General features: G+C 48.0%; 1 protein-coding gene across 1 annotated transcript in view; it reads left to right on the forward strand.

The window, feature by feature from the left end:
* Window positions 1–17,447: 17,447 nt before the first annotated feature.
* LOC119455793 (beta-1,3-galactosyltransferase 1) overlaps window positions 17,448–19,868 on the forward strand; it is a 123,933-nt gene continuing 121,512 nt past the window's right edge. Inside the window, exon 1 of the mRNA XM_037717260.2 lies at window positions 17,448–17,736. Within this exon, the coding sequence (XP_037573188.1) occupies window positions 17,686–17,736 (51 nt within the window). The 5' untranslated portion in view covers window positions 17,448–17,685. The remainder of the gene's footprint in view (window positions 17,737–19,868) is intronic.

Genomic DNA, 19,868 nt, shown 5'->3' on the forward strand with positions numbered 1-19,868 from the left:
ATATTTCAGTTACCGCATTCTTTGTTGTTTATGCTTCCTAATAATTTTTGTGCTTATTCTTTCCTTAATCACATCTTCCCGGCACAACCAGCAGCATGTGCACAGACACACAACTCGCGTTTACAATGAGTCAACATGCAATGCACCCAATTGCATGGAAATTGGGGATTTCAGCCTGTCTCGAAGCGTTTGTACTATCTCGTGTGTCTTGCTATCTGTCTTTTTATAAAATTACCCAAGCTCAAGAAAATATTCTTGTGTTAAATATCGGAAAGAGCTCTTTAACGCTGACTAGTGGGAGACAATAACTTGAAATATCCCCAATAGCTACTCGTTATATCATCATCATCATCATCATCATCAGCCGATATTTTATGTCCACTGCAGGACGAAGGCCTCTCCCTGCTATGTCAAATTACCCTTTCTTGCACTAGCGTATTCCAACTTGCACCTGCAAATTTCCTAACTTCATCATCCCATCTGGCTTTCCGCCGACCTCGACTGCGCTTCCCTTCTCTTGGTATCCATTCTGTAACCCTAATGGTCCACCGATTATCCATCCTACGCATTACATATGGCCTGCCCAGCTCCATTTCTTCCGCTTAATGTCAACTAGAATATCGGCTATCCCCGTTTGTTCTCTGATCCACACCGCTCTCTTCCTGTCTCTTAACGTTAGTCCTAAGATTTTTCGTTCCATCGCTCTTTGTGTGGTCCTTAACTTGTTCTCGAGCTCCTTTGTTAACCTCCAAGTTTCTGCCCCATATGTTAGCACCAGTAGAATGCAATGATTGTACACTTTTCTTTTCAACGACAGTGTTAAGCTCCCAGTCAGGATTTGGCTATGCCTGCCGTATGCACTCCAATCCAATTTTATTCTTCTGTAAGTTTCCTCGTGATCAGGGTCCCCTGTGAGTAATTGACCTAGATAAACGTACTCCTTTACAGGATCTAGAGGCTGACTGGTGATCCTGAATTCTTGTTTCATTGCCAGGCTATTGAACATTATCTTTGTCTTCTGCATATTCATCTTCAACCCAATTCTTACACTTTCTCGATTAATGTCCTCAATCATTTGCTGTAATTCGTCTCCATTGTTGCTGAATAGGACAATGTCATCAGCAAACTGAAGGTTGTTGAGATATTTGCCGTTGATCCTCACTCCTAAGCCTTCCTAGTCTAAGTTATATCATAGGCTATGTCAAGACGTAGCGGAAGTTAGCTAAACGTATTTGACTGATCCTCACTCCTAAGCCTTCCTAGTCTAAGTTATATCATAGGCTATGTCAAGACGTAGCGGAAATTAGCTAAACGTATTTGACTGAAAACGTTTTACATTGTAGATATAGTAAATGAACACTCAAGCTGACAGCATTTTCACACGTTTCGGGCACGGACAAGGAACTCAAATAGGGAAAAGCATCCCGCAATGTCTCACGTCACAATATTACGTGTTGGGCATTGAGAACTGCTTGTGCTATTGCAAACCGAAACGTAGCCAATAACAGGTAATTTATATGCAATGTAGGTCACGTTAATCCCGTAGGCCCTTTGGCTGAGTTACTACGGTTCTGGCTCTAAAAACCCTTTAAAGCCTCAATTCGAATCCTAGAGGACAATCTGAGTGGCTGCATTTATTCTTAGAAAGTCATTTGACCAAAAGCCAACGCCGCCACCTCTCCGAACGAACTACCTGTCACCTGTGGAGAACTCCATAACTGACCTCGCGGGCCAGTTCAAACTATGTTTCAGGAAGTAATGGAAACATTTAAGGGGTCCAACCAAACTCGACGAATTGTTTCTTTTCATAAAATGTCGAAGCGCCCGAATAGTGAAACAACTGAATCTAATCAACGTTGGAGAACAACGAGCTTCGTATATTGAATAGAATACTATGTCTTTTCTCGTTTCAAAACAACGTGAAATATAGAGTTTGGGTGAAGTTCGCTTCGTAAACAAAAAAAAGGCTTCGTTGCATTATTTGATTCATGTTACGCCGTTCGCTGTGAGATCAACATGTGAGATAGATCAACTGATGCGTTTATAAATAAGAGACAACTGCCTTCCGTTATCTGGTGCACCATAACAATGACCGTAATGAAAGAATGCAACAGCATGCCACGTGATGCATGTGGAGTGTTTTGTTCGTTAAAGAAGAGAATTGTGATATGTACTGCAGCACAGCACAATGCTATAACGATATACTAAGATGATGAGTTTGACCAGGTAACAAATTGCTGCGCCTAATTTGAGGCAACAAATTTGTATGTATAGGCTTGTTAAAATCTAAGTATCCTTATTGAATTACTGGAACTTTTTAGGCATAAGCTATATGTCCCGAGTGTTTCCTCAAACACCGATCTCTCTGCGCAACAGCCATGGCTCTCCTGCAGCAGAATCCTTCCGGACAAACTAATTTGCATCAGGCGTTCTAATCGAGACTACAAGTGTCGTTATCTCCGTATATTTGAATGGTAACGAATATATGACCATTTCGCTTGGTGAATTCACGAATGGAATTCAGATTAAACAGCAAACACTATTCGATTCGTATTCGAAATTTCTAATATTAGCCCACTCTTAGTTTATTTCAGTAACCTGTTGGTGTCGCTTAGTGCCGTGTTTACGAGCCTGACACAGGTCGACGCGATACTAAGCGTATAGAACGGAGCAGAAAACGCCAATTTCGCGAGGCCACAATTACCGCAGTCAGTACTAGCCTGTCGTATACATAAGTGCAGACAATTTTGGCGAGCGCGGAATGGCCGTTCAGAGGCTCGTAACTCGCTTCCTCGAAGCGGGAACCACGCCCCAAAACTCTCGTGTTTCGACGTCTATACAAGGCACGCTCTCGGCGACTGTAAACACCAGTCGGTCCGTGACATTGAAAACTCCGAACGAGAAGTAAATGTGTGTCAGCGCCACCGCGTGAATGCGCAACACACAAAGTGCGCAGCAGGAAGTTACGTGAACCCGAGGCGTTGTTCTGTTTTCCGAGCACGTGGACATTAAGGCCTTGTTAACGAGAGCTTCATCTACATTAGCCCGAAAGAAAGTATACATATATATTTAAACGCGACCCGAACAAAGAAAAAAAAGGTGGGGTTTGAGCGGTTGGCTAATCGAAAAAAGCTTATGAATTGCAACCAACCGCTGAAAATGTAAAGACTAAAATGACTCAGCAGAAGAAGGAACTTAAGTACGTCCTTGGTAAGAAGACATTTCGCAAGCGAGCGTCGAAGAAGATGGACACGCAGCTCGAACTTTTCATTGTTTCGGTCGTGAATGGGCAAGACGCTTTAAAGTGTCGTTTTACGCAACATAACTTGGCCTTAAACCTTATCATAAATTTCTTCTTCCTATTGAAAAACTTAAAATATTGCCGTCTTCAGAAGATAACAAGATTGCTTGTAAAAATTGAGGTAATTCCTCCCTTATTTTATGTATTTCTTCTGCATCTGTATCGAAACATTTTACGAAGTAATGGCTGGAGTTGAGTAAAAAATTCACATCCATCCAAATTAGAAAGCTCCCCTTTATTTTGAACTTGAGCATCGTCCTTCGGTTAATATGGAAGCGTAGGGCTGAAAATCATTCCTCTCTTTATATGCTACACCCCGGCTAACGATTACATACACTGGTAAGCATACTACATAGAAAATACAATTTCTGTGTTCATGAAAATGGCATTCAAATAGCAGCAAGGCCAAGGCAAAGCTGACAACGTTAACGGTGACAACGTTAACAGTGAACCGACGCGGCAAGATAACGAGAATCCCGCATCTTGCGATCATTAGCGAGTACATTTATAGTCCTAATGAAACCAAATAAATCGAGACATTAAAGAGCCCTTGTACACATGCCAAAGCCATGGTTTAGAGTACCGCTACCCGCTAAAGCTAAGAGAAAACGTTCCGTTCTTCCTACCCCTTTGTGAAAGAATATTAGTGGTGCGCCATGGAGTCATCCAGGCAGGCCTCATTGCCCACGAACGTTAGTACCATGTAATTATTTACATTTCTTCGCAATACAATTTGCCTTCAGCCATGAATGAAATACAGCGTGTTTAAACTCTTTACATTGCATTTCTACAGTTCAGTTAAGTAAGTACACTTTTCATTACAGAGCTCTGCTAAAAACAGAACTTATTTTACATGCAATGAAGAGCAAGGACATAACTGAATGCACTTGAGGTTTGAGACGCCTCCATAAAGCATTAGGACGCGTGCTCAGTTTCTCATACACACGATTATAAAAAATAATTTTGATACCTTTGAATAAATGAAACAGGAAACGTAAATCTTGGTGGCGGATGCACATTTCATGCGCAGAGACCATGTCGCAGCGCAGCCGTTGCCTTGAGCCAGAAGGCGAGCGATCACCGTCTTGGCTCTTACGATGGTGATCTTGTGGCCTTCGACCACTCAGGTCTACGTAAGACTCACTTGAGATTCAAAGTGGAGGTGCGCCATACTTTGGTGGTAAATATTGACTGACCCCTTAGAGTTGTCCCCATCCTAAAAGGAAGAGGACAGACGTGTGCATGAAAACTCCCTACGAGACATCCACAGTCAGAGTCCCTTACAGCCACGTATTGGAAAGAAGTGCTGTTTCTACGGGAGGTATACTTGTTTCGCAAATTACTATAGCAACGACCACCTCGATATGCTCAAACACGAAAATAGTGGCACTTATGACATGCACGTGACCAAGTTAACACAATGAACTGTCACTACTGCCTTGTATCAACAAGTCTAAAACTATACTGCCTGCTGATAAATGTGGGTAAAGGTAAGGTAGAAATATGCATTCTATAGGCACGCGTTCATAAAAAATAAGCATTCGGATTCACTAGCGTACAACGTAAGCATTATTTTTTAGCCACTCCGCAAGTAGTACTATATGTCGTCCATTATTTTCCGTGAGTTGGGCATGAAAAAAATGGGGGCAGCTAGCACTAGTGGTGCAAGGCTGGAGTAAACAGCGGAGCTGGTGATCGACCTAGCTTCTTCCAGGTTTTTGTAGGCTTGGCTAAGTTTTGCTAGGAAATGCTAAGTGCTGCTAGGCACGGTATTCCGAATCGGCTCGCCGCCGACGCGCAGATTCTCGCTTGGCCGCGTGACGCGCTTCAAGATGAGCGGCTTCTTCTACGGGTGTTCGGATCTTCTTTGGTCGTCCCGTGTCAAGGCTACATGTACTCGCCACAGAGTCAACGAGAGTTCTGCAGCCGCCGTCGCAGCGGCTCCGGGCTATATCTCCCCGGTGACGTCACGGCCAAGCTGCACCTCCATACTTGCCGGGGCGTGGCCGATCAAAACCTGCCAAGCCGCCGCCAGAGGCGCCTGCTGCAGTCACGGACACCGCACGCGTTCGGCGCGAACGCGGGGAAGCAGGGAAACGCGGACGGCGTCGGCAGCAGCTCTGCGCGTTGCCTCATTGGCCTCATTGGCGTTGCCTCATTGCCTCTCTCTTGCTCTCATTTTCTCTTTCTCTCTCCCGAGCATAGCGCGCGCCATGCGCATGCTCTCCTTCCCTCTCCTTAACGTCCCATGTCAAGGCCACATGTGCAAGGCATGGAGAGGAGGCGAAGCATACGCCGCTCCGCGAGGTGGTTTGCTAGGCAACGCGCGGTGAGGTCATCGCCAGGAGCAGTTGTTGTTCGCACTACGCTGCGCAACCAAGAGCTTAAACAGCTCCGCTGTTAAAAAACTTTGCGTAGCTTGCACTGGAGGCAAAATGCTAAAGAGACAGTGGGGCTGATGGACACCTAGCTATTCCTGGCTTTTGGGCTGGTTAAGAACTACCAAGTCATCCCAAGCATTTCCCAGAATTTATTGATTATTGATCGATTACTGATTAGCTATTGATTGGCTATCGATTGGCTATCGCAACCTATTGGCCACGGATTTGGGCCAGGCTAAGCACTACCAAGCATCCCCAGAATTTTCCAGAATTTATTGATTATTGATGGATTATCGATTAGCTATTGATTGCCTAGAGATTTGCTACCGATGACTTACTAAGCTTAAGTAGTCCCAACCATGCTTCGCTAGACTTAGCCAGGCTCAGCTTCGCTAGTTCACAGGGGTATGTGTCATTGCGCTTGTACGCTTTTCAGATGCGAAGCATCTTATGCTCAGGGCTATGTCACTCCCTCCCACCCTCCGCCGTGTGGCGTCCACTTCCGGTTCCGGTTTCACTTCCGGTTCCGGTTCCGGAAGCCAGCTTGCGGCTTCCGGAGAACGCTTCCGGCGTTTTGCCCGAATGATCCCCAGGTGCTTCGCCCACCCATCATCATTCACTTCGTCCTCTCATTCTCCTCCCGCAACGCCGCGATGAGTGCCACAGACAGCGCCAGCGTCAATGCCAGTGTCAGCGCCGTGGACAGGGCCGCGGAGAAGAGGGCTCGAGCCGCTGCCACGAAACGGCAGCGGCGACAGGCCGATCTGAAAACTAATGGGAACTTGAGTCGACCCCATGGCTGCTTCGCATACTACTCAGGGTTCCCCTACGGGATGATGGTGTAATTTTTTTATTTCACGACCTCCACGATCGGCCCACAGTTTTTTGTACACGCTTTACGGACTGACTATCGGCTTAAACAGCTCCGCTGTTAAAAGGCATCGCCACTCTTTACAATCATATGATGGACAATTTTGTGCCAGAATACCAGAGGTCGGGGTATCGTGTACGTCGCAGTCTGCTTAAAGGCTCCTGGCTGACCAAGGTGTCGTTTTGCAGGCGACAAAAGCAGCCCGCAGTGTACAAGTTCCACGCGTAGTTGTAACTGGTTTCTAGTTCCTTTACTTGATTTCGCAACAACGTTAGCTCTGCGTTTCTGGATTTATCGTGCAATAGATAAGAATCAGCTTTAGGTGTAATAAATTAATACCCTGCCCTTGACACATTCGACCAGCTTTTTCTTTTTTTCTGTATTGTTCGAGACCTTGAACACGTAAGGCAACCCGACCATCTTTCATTTTTTATTGCAGATTCTCTAGTCACGTCTGCCACCGTTACGCTTCTTGGTCACGCTATATGCCCCAATGGCATTGAACAGGTGTCAGGGTGTCCTGCATTCTGTAAACTATCAATTTGCAAGCTGGGGCCATCCAAGAATCAATGTCAACAAGACTTTATAATGTATTTCGTTTATTACAGCGAAGCTGTCTGTGGCTAGGGTTCTATGCATTTTTCGTGTCCGTCAATAGATCTGTGTGTGCAAAAACTCAGCTCCCGCTTCATTCTGTGCAAAAGCTTAGACGTCTCTTCACTTGGATATGCCTTTTCAGTATATTAGTTATCAATAGGCACAATTTTCAATATCAATAGACTCTCAGGTAGATAATAAGGGTCTCTCAAAGATTTGGCGCTGTGCGACCCGCGTCGACCATGTGTACGCTCGCCCCGCCCTACCTTTGTCTTTGTTCCAAGCGCTTGCGTGCCTAGTTTCCTTGCGCTCTCCAGGTGTGGCGGTCCCGTCACGCGTGTCTACTTTCCTCCGGCTCCCCGAGGTGGCGGTAGTCATCCAAGCGAATGTATGCCGCCGATCAAGACCGCCGATGGAAATAAAAGTGTGTGTACGCGTGTCTTGACGTCGACGCTCAAGAGAACTAAAATTTGCTCATACCTTTGATCTAAATTCTGTGTCACCTCTATGTCGTGTGCTTAACTGCTTCGCTGGTAACCCATCTTCGCAGCAGTGGAATGGCGTGTGATTTTTCTCATCTTCTTCGACAGCCTCCGAGGGGTTATTACACAAGGAGTGGATTGAAATAAAGATAAAAGACATGATTGTCATGAAACATTACTTAAAAGATGTCCGTTTTAATCATCTAGGACGTGTACATTTAGTGCAATGCAATTTGAGTGTTTTATTTTACGTAATATCAACCTCCCATATTTTTTTTTATCACGGCAGCGTTCCATATCGCCATCTTCATAAACCTAAGGAAGTATCAATGTTTTTAGATTTTTTATCTAATCTACAAACGTTGGGGAGAACCAAGAGCTGGTATAGACCAAGATTACATCATTTCCTAACACACGTTTCTTAAAAGTAAGAAATTACTTTTCCGCCAGTTGATTGAATACGATGACTATGACCCAGGAATGTGTGAGATCTCTGAAGCCGCGACAGTCGCCAACCATGTCTATGTACCGCTGTTTCCTGAATTGGAAACGTTAAATAGGCACGGGCATCCAGGCGTGTTCTCTGTAGGTAATTAATGGAAGCTTACGAAATTTGCTACTGGGAGGATTATTGTATGTGCTTGTTATCTCGCATTCGACTTTTTTTTTTATTTCCCATTTGCGCCACCTTGTAATTCGTTTAGTTGACACATCGCATTAGTCTTTTGCACTACATTCGCCTTGGCTTATGTTTTAGCCTTTTTTCGATGGAGAAGCTCAGCCTAGCAGCAAGCACTTAGTATCAATGCTGCCCGTACGCCCATTATATATATTATATTCATCGTTATAGTCGACATTATCGGCCAATTTGTACAGTAACAACTCAGCGGCAATAACGATGTCGCGCCCAGCTTTAGTTTCTGGCCACAACTAAGCCACCACAGCGGGTCTTAAGTGGTTTCCAGAAACACTAACCTTTTCGATTGTTCAGTGTAATAACAATCACAAAAACACAACATGTGTTCGTCTATTCATATTTGTATGAGTCACTGATAGATGTCTCTGATGTTCCAATAAGGAATTAGTAGGCTTTTGTAAACGCCACCACCCGCCGTGGTTGCCCTGTGGCTATGGTGTTGGGCTGCTGAGCACGAGGTCGCGGGATCGAATCCCGGCCACTGCGGCCGCATTTCGATGGGGGCGAAATGCGAAAACACCCGTGTACTTAGATTTAGGTGCACGTTAAAGAACCCCAGGTGGTCCAAATTTCCGGAGTCCCCCACTACGGCGTGCCTCATAATCAGAACTGGTTTTGGCACGTAAAACCCCATAATTTTTTTAAACGCCACCCCTAACCAGAGGCTACACAGTAACCTTGCATTTCAAGCTTCAGTCTAGAATCAAATCTGTGGAGACAATTAACAGTTCGAGACAATCGGGATGCGCCACCAAGTTTGCGTCTAGGTGCGAGCAAGTAAGCAAAGACCAATCATAGCGTCAGTTCTCAACAAAAGTAAGCGAAGTGTCTGCGTTCCCTTATGAGCTGACATGGCAGCATCATCAGTGATGCCACGTACACACTAGTGGAAAAACGCGTGCGGCGCGCCGCCGGCGGCAAGACGCGCGCCGCGAGAGCAGCCGCGAAACGGGTTTTTGTTGCCGCGGCAGGGATCGCTCCTGGACCGATTTCTTGCGGTTTGCCACGTGCCGCGGATGAAGGAGACCAATGAGAGCGGCCCGCTTCCGTGACGTGCGCGCGGGAAACTGGTGCCATGCGGACCCGCCCGACCGCTTGTTCATCGTTTCGCACTATAATCTGCACGCGTGAGCTCCCGGATAGTTCGAGAAGGGGAGAGGAGTCTAGTCTGTCACGTGATTCCCGCAGCGGAGCGCCGCCGGTTGGTGTGGCCGCCCTGCCGCTGCTGCGTTTTGCCGCCGGCGGCGCGCCGCGCGCGTTTTGCCGCTAGTGTGTACGTGCCATAAGGCTGTTACCGACGCTGCTACTGTGCCCCGGCATCCATTCGAAGATGATGTCATGTCCCTTCGTGAGGGCTTGATGGAGAATTTCTCTTGTCTCAAATACAAATTGTTCGTGGGTCTTGCGTCGTAAGGCTGACTGCAGGCCCTTAAGGGAGCCACAAAAAGCCTTGGAGCCACAAAAAACGACTTACTTTCGAGGTTGTGCTTGCACGATGTAATTACCAGCGGCACGTAGGACGTCAAGTTCTGTTGCCGTAGAGAGGGGACACTTTGAACTTGATTGTGACTTGTAAGGCCGGGATGACAACAACGCCTGCGGAGCGGGCGACTGAGACAGATCCATCGTTGTAAATTTATGTTTTCGCTCATATCCCTCGTTCGGTAATGATGTCATTTGACATGTCGACTCATCTCGAATGAAGGATCTTCTTCGTACTTAATTCCCGAAATTGTGAGGCATAATTTGTGCTGTCGTAGGCATCACCGGGGTACCAGTGGTCTTGCTGCTGGTGTCAAGCCCGACGGAAGGCAGCGTTGACGAGTTGTTAACGAGTCTTGAAAATGTGGCTTTAGGTCTCTGCACTTGCAAAGCAGTGTTGTAGTGAGTGGAGACCGACAGAGATACCGAATGCGTGCTCTGAGGTTTTCATCTGTGACGTAAGTTGGAATCTGGTGGTCTCTGCGAATCATGATTGCTGCGTGAGTCGAGGCGCACCGTGGTAGTCTAAGACACGCGTGTACATCACGGCCTTGCAAACTTCCTAGAGTGAGAATATTCCTTTTGCGTGTATTCGCCAATACCGGCAAGCTGTACCATAAAAAACCGAAAACATTATCCTACAAGGAAGCTGCAGATTCCATCGCACTTCTCCCACCATGATAGAACTTTAATGTGCCCCCTCTGGTTAAGGGTGGTTTTTACGAAAGCATACCCATTCCTTATTGTTGTGTCAGGCACACCTGTCTGTCACTCATGCAACTGTGAAGAAACGATCCAGCACGTGCGTGCTGTACGTTTGTGATCGTTATGACGTCAAACATGATGTTCTTTGGAGTGTATTAAACTGATGAGGTAGATAACTGATTAAACAGATCGCCAATTAATTATACCGTGGCTCGACGCATCGCAGGCTTACAAAGAGACGCGAGCATTGCTAAGGTGTATGAAATCAACTGGTCTCAGTGACTCATTGTAGGCGTGGTAGGATGGACAACAGCACATGTTCTCATTGCTGGTACCTTCCTCCCTCCCCCTCCCCCCCCCCCCTTTATTTCTTATTCATCCCCTAACCCCGTTTTCCTCACGTAGAGTAGCAAACGGATGGGCATCTGGTTGACCTCCCTGCCTGTCCTTCTTTTCCAAATCTTCCTCCTTAAGCTCTGTCGCTTTACCAGCTGACACTTCCGTCAGGCGCAGCTGGACGTACAGCGGGAAGTCCTTAGCCTACGAGCCCCGCCCTACCTCCTCCCTACTACGGCCTCCACTTTCTCGCAGCGGCCACCAGGCGACACACCTCAGGCAGGCGTAAGCAATCTGTTCCGGAAACCCTTTCCGGACAATGAGCTGGCCCACCGCGAACCTTGTTAAGAAGGCTTTTAGTTTTCAACACGCAGTCGTACTCTGCACGTTTTTAAACGTTTCCAAATGAGCCGGTACAGCTTGCGCGAGCCCAAGATCGGCATGCAAACTTAAAGGGACACTAAAGAGAAAATTTATGTGACCTGCATTAGTAAATTGACCTATTACGATGCCAACAAACAGTGCGATGCTGGGTGCAAACAGTGCCGACATCTGTCAACTACCTTTGTATAGGATCACCTCGCGATTATGGCTCTTTAATTACTTGTTGAATATCGAACCACTCATGATTACGAGCCACATAGAGAAAACAGTTCTTAATTCGCAATCTTTTAACAGCGATGAAGATAACCAAGTTTACTTTCCGGCACTCCTGAATCACTGAGCTAATGAACAACGAGCGGAAGGTTTTTCATAAACAAATATAAGGTATGAAATTCGCGCTCCGAGGAGGTTTCTTCGCCTACGCGTCACCAGGCAACTGTCGTTTTCGATAGGAAAGAGTAAAGGCCCAAAAATAGACAGCAATGACATATTTTCTTACGTACGTACTGTACTCAGCTACACGTGTGATCTATGAAAATGGTTGAGTGCGGCTTCATATTTCTTACGTTCTTTTAAAGCGAATATTAGTTTTACCAACTCTGCGCGCTTCCCAAATAAGAAGGCAAGACGCGACCCGATTAACTATTTAACTTGTAGCCGCACTGTGTCCACACAGACTCGGAGCGTATATTCTAGGACACTTGGAAACAATGACGATAAAAGTAGTATAATAATTTCTAGCGCTTGGTTAAGGAATTTCTTTTTGTTTGCACAACCCTTAATTGCTTGACGTACTTGAATGTTTATCAGCAGATCACCCATAGAATTCCCCTTATAACAAAGTATTTCCTGTAAGTAAGCGTGACATTCGATACAATGTTCTGACGTCCAACCCTATAATTTGAACGGTTGTTGTGGAATATGGCACACTCACCACCAAGTGCTCGAGAACTGCCACGACATCCCACAAGTTTCTTTTATTTTCCTCTTCTTTCTTTCTTTCTTTTCTTTTTTTTTTGACGATACACATTTTTTAAATAAAAAATGCTATTACCGTGAGACACCTGTCGTCTTCGCGCACGAGCTCTACGACGAGGCGGAAATATTATGCCGCTGCTTAAATTACTCTGAAACGAGTAATTCACAAAGAAGTATTACTAACGTTTTGGTTGCCTACCAAATCAATTGCCTCCCAAGGCAATTTTGTACCGAATTTGCCTTTAATAAACCCAAAGAAAGAAAGAAAATAAAAGAAAGAAAAGGTTAAATGGTGAATCTGAAGGCAGTCACATTTTAATGCACCCATATTTTTTTTAATGATCTCGAAAATCGCGCCTAATTCGAGACACTCATCATCGAATTTCAACGGTAAATCCAGGCAATACGGAGTTTCAGCGGGTTTACGGGCCAGCGGGCCCAGCGGGCGAGTGGAGACGCCGCTGCGCATGTGCGGTACGCTGGGGCGGCCAGCGTGTTTATGGAGCGGGCCCTTCGCTCCGCTGGTTTCCGCTCCCCAGCGGAGCGCGCGCATCGGACCAGCGTTCTTGCGAAACAAACATGGCGACCACCCACACGAACAGAGGCATGTCGTCGGCGTCGTATTCAAACGCGGCGCTAGCTCGCCTGCAGGCGAAAAATCCTCGGAAGTGTTTCACCACGGAAGAGGACAGGAACTCTGTATACCGCGAGATGTTTAAGCAACGAGACCTCTTGGAGACGATTTGAAGTGGATGACCGCGATCGAGAACATGAAGCGAACGCTTGGCCGCGAGCTGACGCTAACTCCAACCTTGTTAGACAGGTGGCGCAGCAAAGCGCTCACTTCTAAAATCCCTATACAAGAAAATTACCGCCATCTACTCTTTCCTCCGCCGCCTCCTCTCCTAAAGCGCTTGTTTTTTTCTTTACTTTTTGCTTGCGAAAGCCAAGTCGATGGTGGCGCACCTAGAAAGTCCACGTTGAAGCTTTCAGGCCGGGCGCGCGCCGCCGCCGCCGCCGGCGATTGCGGCTGCGCAGAGGACTTTCAACATGGCTCTGAGGCGGAAAAAAAAATATAAACTGAAAAGCGCGCGCTATCATCGTCCAATCGGAGATACAGGAGAGAGAGAAGTGGCGTTTATCAAAGGATGGCGGTACTTTTCTTATATATAGAGACTTCACTCACTTCAACTGAGAGAGGCATCGCTGAGCTAAAACACTTCCTTTCGTGCGGCGCTTCGCTGCCGTCTCCGCTCGCCCGCTCCTTCCACTGGCCCATAAACCCGCTGAGCTATCTCTCTCTAATATCGAAATCGAGCGCCGCGGGAGCGCAGGAAAGGCGGCCCCGCTATCATATCAGACGGAAACGCCCCGTGACGACAACCGCAAGGATGATTGAAACTGAACGTCTCGGGCCAGTCGCGGCAACTACTGAAACGGCACGCTTTCCCTGGGGAGCATGTGCCACTGTGTGCCGCGGGTCAGGATTTGGCGCGGCACGCTATCATTCAAACTTCGCCTGACACCGCTTTACGGGAGGTTGCCGTCTGACGCGCAGCGGTACGCGCTCAGCCTCGATATTTCCTGGATCTGGCCTTCAATTTCGACGATGAATATCTCAAATCAAGTGGGATTTCTTGCCATTTATAACATATTTTTTTTAAATTCTGAAGTACATTAGCCTGTTCGCATTTATACCCCATCGAAATGCGGCTTCCGCGGCACGGAATCGCACCCGCGACCTCGAGCTAAGCGGCTGAACGCCATAGCCATGAGTCACCGCGTCGGGAGCACTGCTGCACTCCGCTCGCCCGCGGGCAGAGTAGGAAGGAGCATTGAGCATCGCCTCAGAGATGGCATGCCCGCGCCATTTCGGATGTCGTGTTTTGTGTCGAGACACGCTTTATGAAGACTCGCGAGCGACAGGTGCAGTACGTACCCAAGGAAGTTTTAAAACCTCCTTGAGTGTACCTCAGAAGGGTGGCGGATTGGGCTAGTTTGTATTCCATTGTGTTGCAAGGGCCTATAGCAAGGTGTATATATAACAAGGATATTACACGAAGGGACACAAAGGGGTTTGATTTTTGTTAATCACGACCATATAAAGCCAACAGGCAATGAAGTCAAAGAAAGTACATAGGCTGCGGTTCAAATTGAAATGTATACAGTAATAAGGAAAATCGGAAATGAAAGTGGATGAAAAGATAACTGGTTAACGGCGGGGACCGAACCCACGAACTTCGCATTACGCGTGCGGTGGACTATACTCGACAGGGGAACAGGGCAAAAAAAGAACGAGACAAGGGTGGACTACTAATTGTGCTACAGCGACGGACATCAATCCGTCCACTAACTCGGGTAATTTATGTGTAGCTAGATTTAGCCTTGGGAGTGGTAGCCACCGCCACTCACAGCCATGGCGGATTGATGAGGAACACCTCTCTTTTTTCCCGATGGTGTCACGGAACACGTCAACTTAGGAGTGCAGGCACATGACTAAGAATCCCTCGTATGCTACCTAATGGCATCAAAGCTATCAGATTCAAGGACCTCGCTTCGAATGAACGAGAATAAGGGAAAGAGAGGGGCTCGATTTTTGTTAACCACAACATCTTATATATATATATATATATATATATATATATATATATATATATATATATATTGTCACGAGACAGTGAAGGGACTGCTACTGTCGGTCGGACGAAGACGACGGCGACGAAGTAGCCAGAGGCGCGCGACAGCCTTGCATCCGTCGCCGCTGCTTGTCCAAAGCCTGTATATAGCCAATACTCCCTAAATAAACGTTATCCCCGTAACAATATATATATATATATATATATATATATATATATATATATATATATATATATTGTGAGCAAAATATTCATCCATCATCTTCTTCACCTGTACATAATCATCATCACTGTGCGCGTCGTCTTCGTTCAGCGCGTGGCTCAGCCGAATAAAGGCGACGAGACAACAGCTGTGCTGCTGCCTTACAAAGTGGTGGAGATTGCTTTCGATCCCCTAGACCTCTACGACGTCTAGTTCCACTGGAGCTTCGTTCGGGTCGCCGTTTGCTCGGCCTGTCCACTGCCATGACCCAAGTACCGCAACCCGGACCCTCCGGCACCACCCCCGCTGCCCTCCAACCAGCCGTTCGATTCATCTCGTTCTCGTTCGATTCATCAACGGCACGGCTGTTCTCACAGTACTCAACGTCACAAATAAGCCTGATTTTGCTTCCCAAAGGTGCTGTCGTGGTTTGCGGTGTGTACACACAGCCTGTCTCGGTGATGGCTTCGAGTACTGGTACTGCAGAACCACGCCCACCTGTAGCTGCTGCTCCTGCTACAGCTCTCGCCAACGCAACCAGTACGGACCTGACTCCGCAGCAAGCACATCAACTACTGGCCTTGTTGTCGAACCATAAATCTTCCTTCGACGTACACTCACCTCTCTTGGGACAGACTTCAGCGGCAACTCATCGCATACACGTCGATGGCAGTTGTATTGTCCGCCGTCGACCATATCGCGTTTCTTCCGCCGAACGCGAGACAATCGACAAGCACGTTGCCGACATGCTCGAGCGAAATATCATCCGCCCCTCCGCCAGCCTTTGGTCGTCACCCGTCGTTTTGGTGCGCAAGAAAGATGGCTCAGTGCGATTTTGTGTTGATTACCAACCTTGAACAAAATAACCCGAAAAGACGTGTATCCTTTGCCTCGCATTGACGACGCCTTAGATTCATTGCAAGGCGCGGAATACTTTTCCAGTCTTGACTTACACTCGGGTTATTGGCAAATTCCTATGCACGAGGCCGACAAGGAAAAAACTGCCTTTGCAACACCTGATGGACTGTACGAATTTAACGACATGTCTTTGGCCTCTGCAATGCTCCAGCAACCTTCGAACCAATGATGGACACTGTTCTGCGGGGCCTTAAGTGGAAGTCTTGTTCGTGCTACCTTGACACATAGTCATATTTTCTTCGACCTTCCAACTCCACTTGCAGCGCCTCGATGAAGTTCTGACGTGTCTCTCTGCTGCTGGCCTTCAGCTGAATACCAAAAAGTGCCACTTTGCCAGTGAGACTATTAAAGTACTGGGCCACCTCGTAAGCAAAGACGGCATTCGGCCTGACCCCGAAAAGATTACCGCCGTCCTCCGCTTTCCGAGGCCCCAACGCTCCAAAGAACTTCGCAGCTTTCTTAGCCTGGCTTCTTACTTCCGGCGCTTGATACGTGACTTCGCGACCATCGCGGCTCCGCTTCACCGACTCCTTCCTTCAGGAACTCCATACGTATGGTCAGACGAGTGCCAAGCGGCTTTTGACACTTTAAAGCGTGCCCTCACGTCTGAGCCACTGCTTTGTCATTTCGATGAGTCCGCACCAACTCTACTCCATACTGACGACAGCGGCCATGGAATCGGCGCTGTTCTTTTGCAACGAGAACGTTTTGAGGAACGAGTGGTCGCATACGCAAGTCGGACGCTAACATCGGCCGAGAAAAATTATACAGTCACTGAGCAGGAGTGTCTCGACGTTGTTTGGGCCATCCAAAATTTGCGACCGTATTTACACGGCCGCCACTTTACGGTCGTGACCGACCACCACGCCTTATGCTGGTTGTCGACGTTAAAGAATTTATCTGGCCGTCTAGGTCGCTGGATACTTCGTCTGCAAGAATATGACTTCGACGGCACGTACACACACACACACACACACACACACACACACACACCACACACACACACACACACACACCACACACACACACACACACCACACACGCACCACCACGCAGCACACACACACACACACACACACACACACACACACACACACGCACACACACACACACACACACACGCACGCACGCACGCACGCACGCACACACACACACACACACACACACACGCACACACGCACACACACACACACACACACACACACACACACACACGCACACACACACACACACACACACACACACACACACACACACACACACACACACACACACACACACACACACACACACACACACACACACACACACAACAACAACAACAACAACAACAACAACACACGCGCGAGGGTGCACAATGACAGCCTTTTCAAATCACGCGCCTTCGCTTAAAGCTCACAGCGCTTCTTAATAGTGTGGCTAGATGGCGCCACATCCACTACCTCCGCCACTCATTCGCTGCTGGTGCCGCGGCACCGTAGCGACCGCGGACGACGTCCTGCGGCGTGATGAGTGTGTGCGGTGCTCCGTCGCAGGTGCTCGACTCCGATAGGCTCCGGTGTGCTCTGATAAAGTTGAAAGTGACGCGGGAACGTCCCATGCATTAGCCGAGGATGACCCGATGCTGCGGCGGCGGCGACGCGCGAGCGATTCCCGACCGCAGCTGAAGCAGCATGCCAGCCGCCAGCGATCTATGGAGCCGCGACTAGACGCCGATGGCACCGACTACGTTGTCCAGGCGGCCTCACGCCAGAGCCAAGTCTCAGGTGAGCTGTCGCGGTGCACTCCCGAAAACACCCAAGAGGGTCACGAGATGCCTGCGCGCAGTTCGCGGACGAGCATCTTGGATCACCCGCGAGCGCTGACACCAAGAAACGTCCTCAGGAAGTGCTGTCTGTGGTGCTACGCCAGCTTTGCTTGTGTGTGTGTGTGTGTCGATCGTGTTCCGAATTGAGCCGGCAGCTTTTTCGGCGGCGCGCCTTGCTTGGAGGAGCCGGCGGCTCGCGGGCGAGGTTCTTAGCGAGCCTCGCCCTGATTTCGGGGCTTTCGAAGAAGCCCCTCGGCGACGTTTGGCATGCTTCTGGCTGATAGTTGGTTCGCAACAGGCGTCCGCCGTCGTGTCCTTCGCGGCGGCAGAAGGGGGGGGCCCTTTGAATGGGCAGCCGCCGTCACGCATGACAAGCGCGCGCGCGTGTGTGTTTGAGGCGCCGGTTGCTCGAACGACGCAGCTGTTCGGCCTGGCCAGAATTGCGTCTGCGATCGCCGCCGCGGTAGGGTTACGATGTCTTGAAAGCTCGAACGCGGAACGGCTCGCCTATCGCGACAGCCTCGTAACATCCGTATGGCAGTGGTGTCTCGCTGTTTCACGTGGTGCGCGCTGCCGCGGCGTAAGAAAAATGCAAGAAATAGAAAACCGGTTCACTGGAGCGCGTATCTGCCTTCTCGATCACTTCCTCGGTTCTCCGTCGGCGTTGAGCGCGCGATGTTGAACGGTCTCGCCAACGGCTCGCCCGGCAACGGATGCGGGAAACGAAGCTGAAGAAACCGTGGCGGGAGAAATTGCTTCGGTGGGAGCGGTTCTAGGTCAGAGCACATCCTTGCTTGTGGCGCCTTTGGAAATCGTGTTATATCTCGTTCGAACGTGGCTTGTTTCGCACTACATCCGCTTGTTATTAAATAGCATACCTGCCAGCCTGTGAGCATTAAGAATCGTGAAAATCCGCTCGCATCACAAGAAGGGGGTGTGATGTAAAAGCAATCATTTTATTTCAAAGTTTGCCTAGAGCGCGCACATTGTATGGGATAGATATCCACTATATTAAGGATGTTTTACATTTAGACTGACAAGCAGCACGTTTTCCAATCCGATTTTTTTTTTTCAACGACTATGATGTTACCAATTTCATCTGCTCCAGGAACTTCTGTGACTAAACATGCTTGAATCGAGTACCCACCCCTCTAGTATTGGCCTCGAGGACGTGCTTTGGCTCCATCTGCTGAAATCTCTCCGTGACGTAGAAAACGACATCCCGCGATACTGGCTGCTAAGGGTTCGGCATCTTGAGCGGTTCAGCTACGGGTAATTCCGAGTGCTTGCATGTTTTAAGTGTTGCATGTGTGGCGTCTTGGCTGCAAAAACAACCTAGCGCGTACATCCCAGTCTGGTGGGTAAGGAAGCGGAAGACTTTTAGCGAACGAGCAACCTGATGCTTTAATATTGGCTATTCAGTTCGCACGATCTTTCATAAAAGAAGTTATGCGTGCTTTTGCCGCAATAACAGTACTGTTCACAGCATTCGTCCGGGGAGTGCGGCTTGCCAATTTCACCAGAATTATCGCGGGGCGATGATTTATCATAGCTGTCACTTGGGCGTATTGGTAAACGTTCATGATGGAAAAAGCGCTACTAGAACGGATACTTAGCAAGAACACAGGATAAAGCGCTTCTTATTTTTCAGAGAGAAAGGCGTTATTAACACATGGAAAATGGCTCTTTGTACTAGAAATAACATTTAGAATAGCTGTCAGTTGGGCATGTTGATGAACGTTCATGATGGAAAAAGCGCTACTAAAACGGAGACTTACCAAGAACAGCACTTTGTCCCGTGTTCTTCCTAAGTCTCTGTTTTAGTAGGTGCTTTTTCCATCACGCTTATTCATCATCGGTCTATTATATTACCTGGAAATTAAACTGCTCATATTTTTATCTTCTGCAATCCGCGCTTCCGCCGTGTGCGCGCATGCAAGGCGCATGTATCTCTGCGCAGGGTATTTTGAGTGATGTCATGTCTAGCAAGCGTGCTACATACAAGCCGTGTGTACATTGCTTGCTCGACTCTTACGATCATCATATTGTTACGTTTTCAATGACTTCATCAGCCAAGCATCTCGCTGCCGC

Source organism: Dermacentor silvarum, chromosome 6 (assembly GCF_013339745.2).
Source record: "Dermacentor silvarum isolate Dsil-2018 chromosome 6, BIME_Dsil_1.4, whole genome shotgun sequence".
NCBI lineage: Eukaryota > Metazoa > Arthropoda > Arachnida > Ixodida > Ixodidae > Dermacentor > Dermacentor silvarum.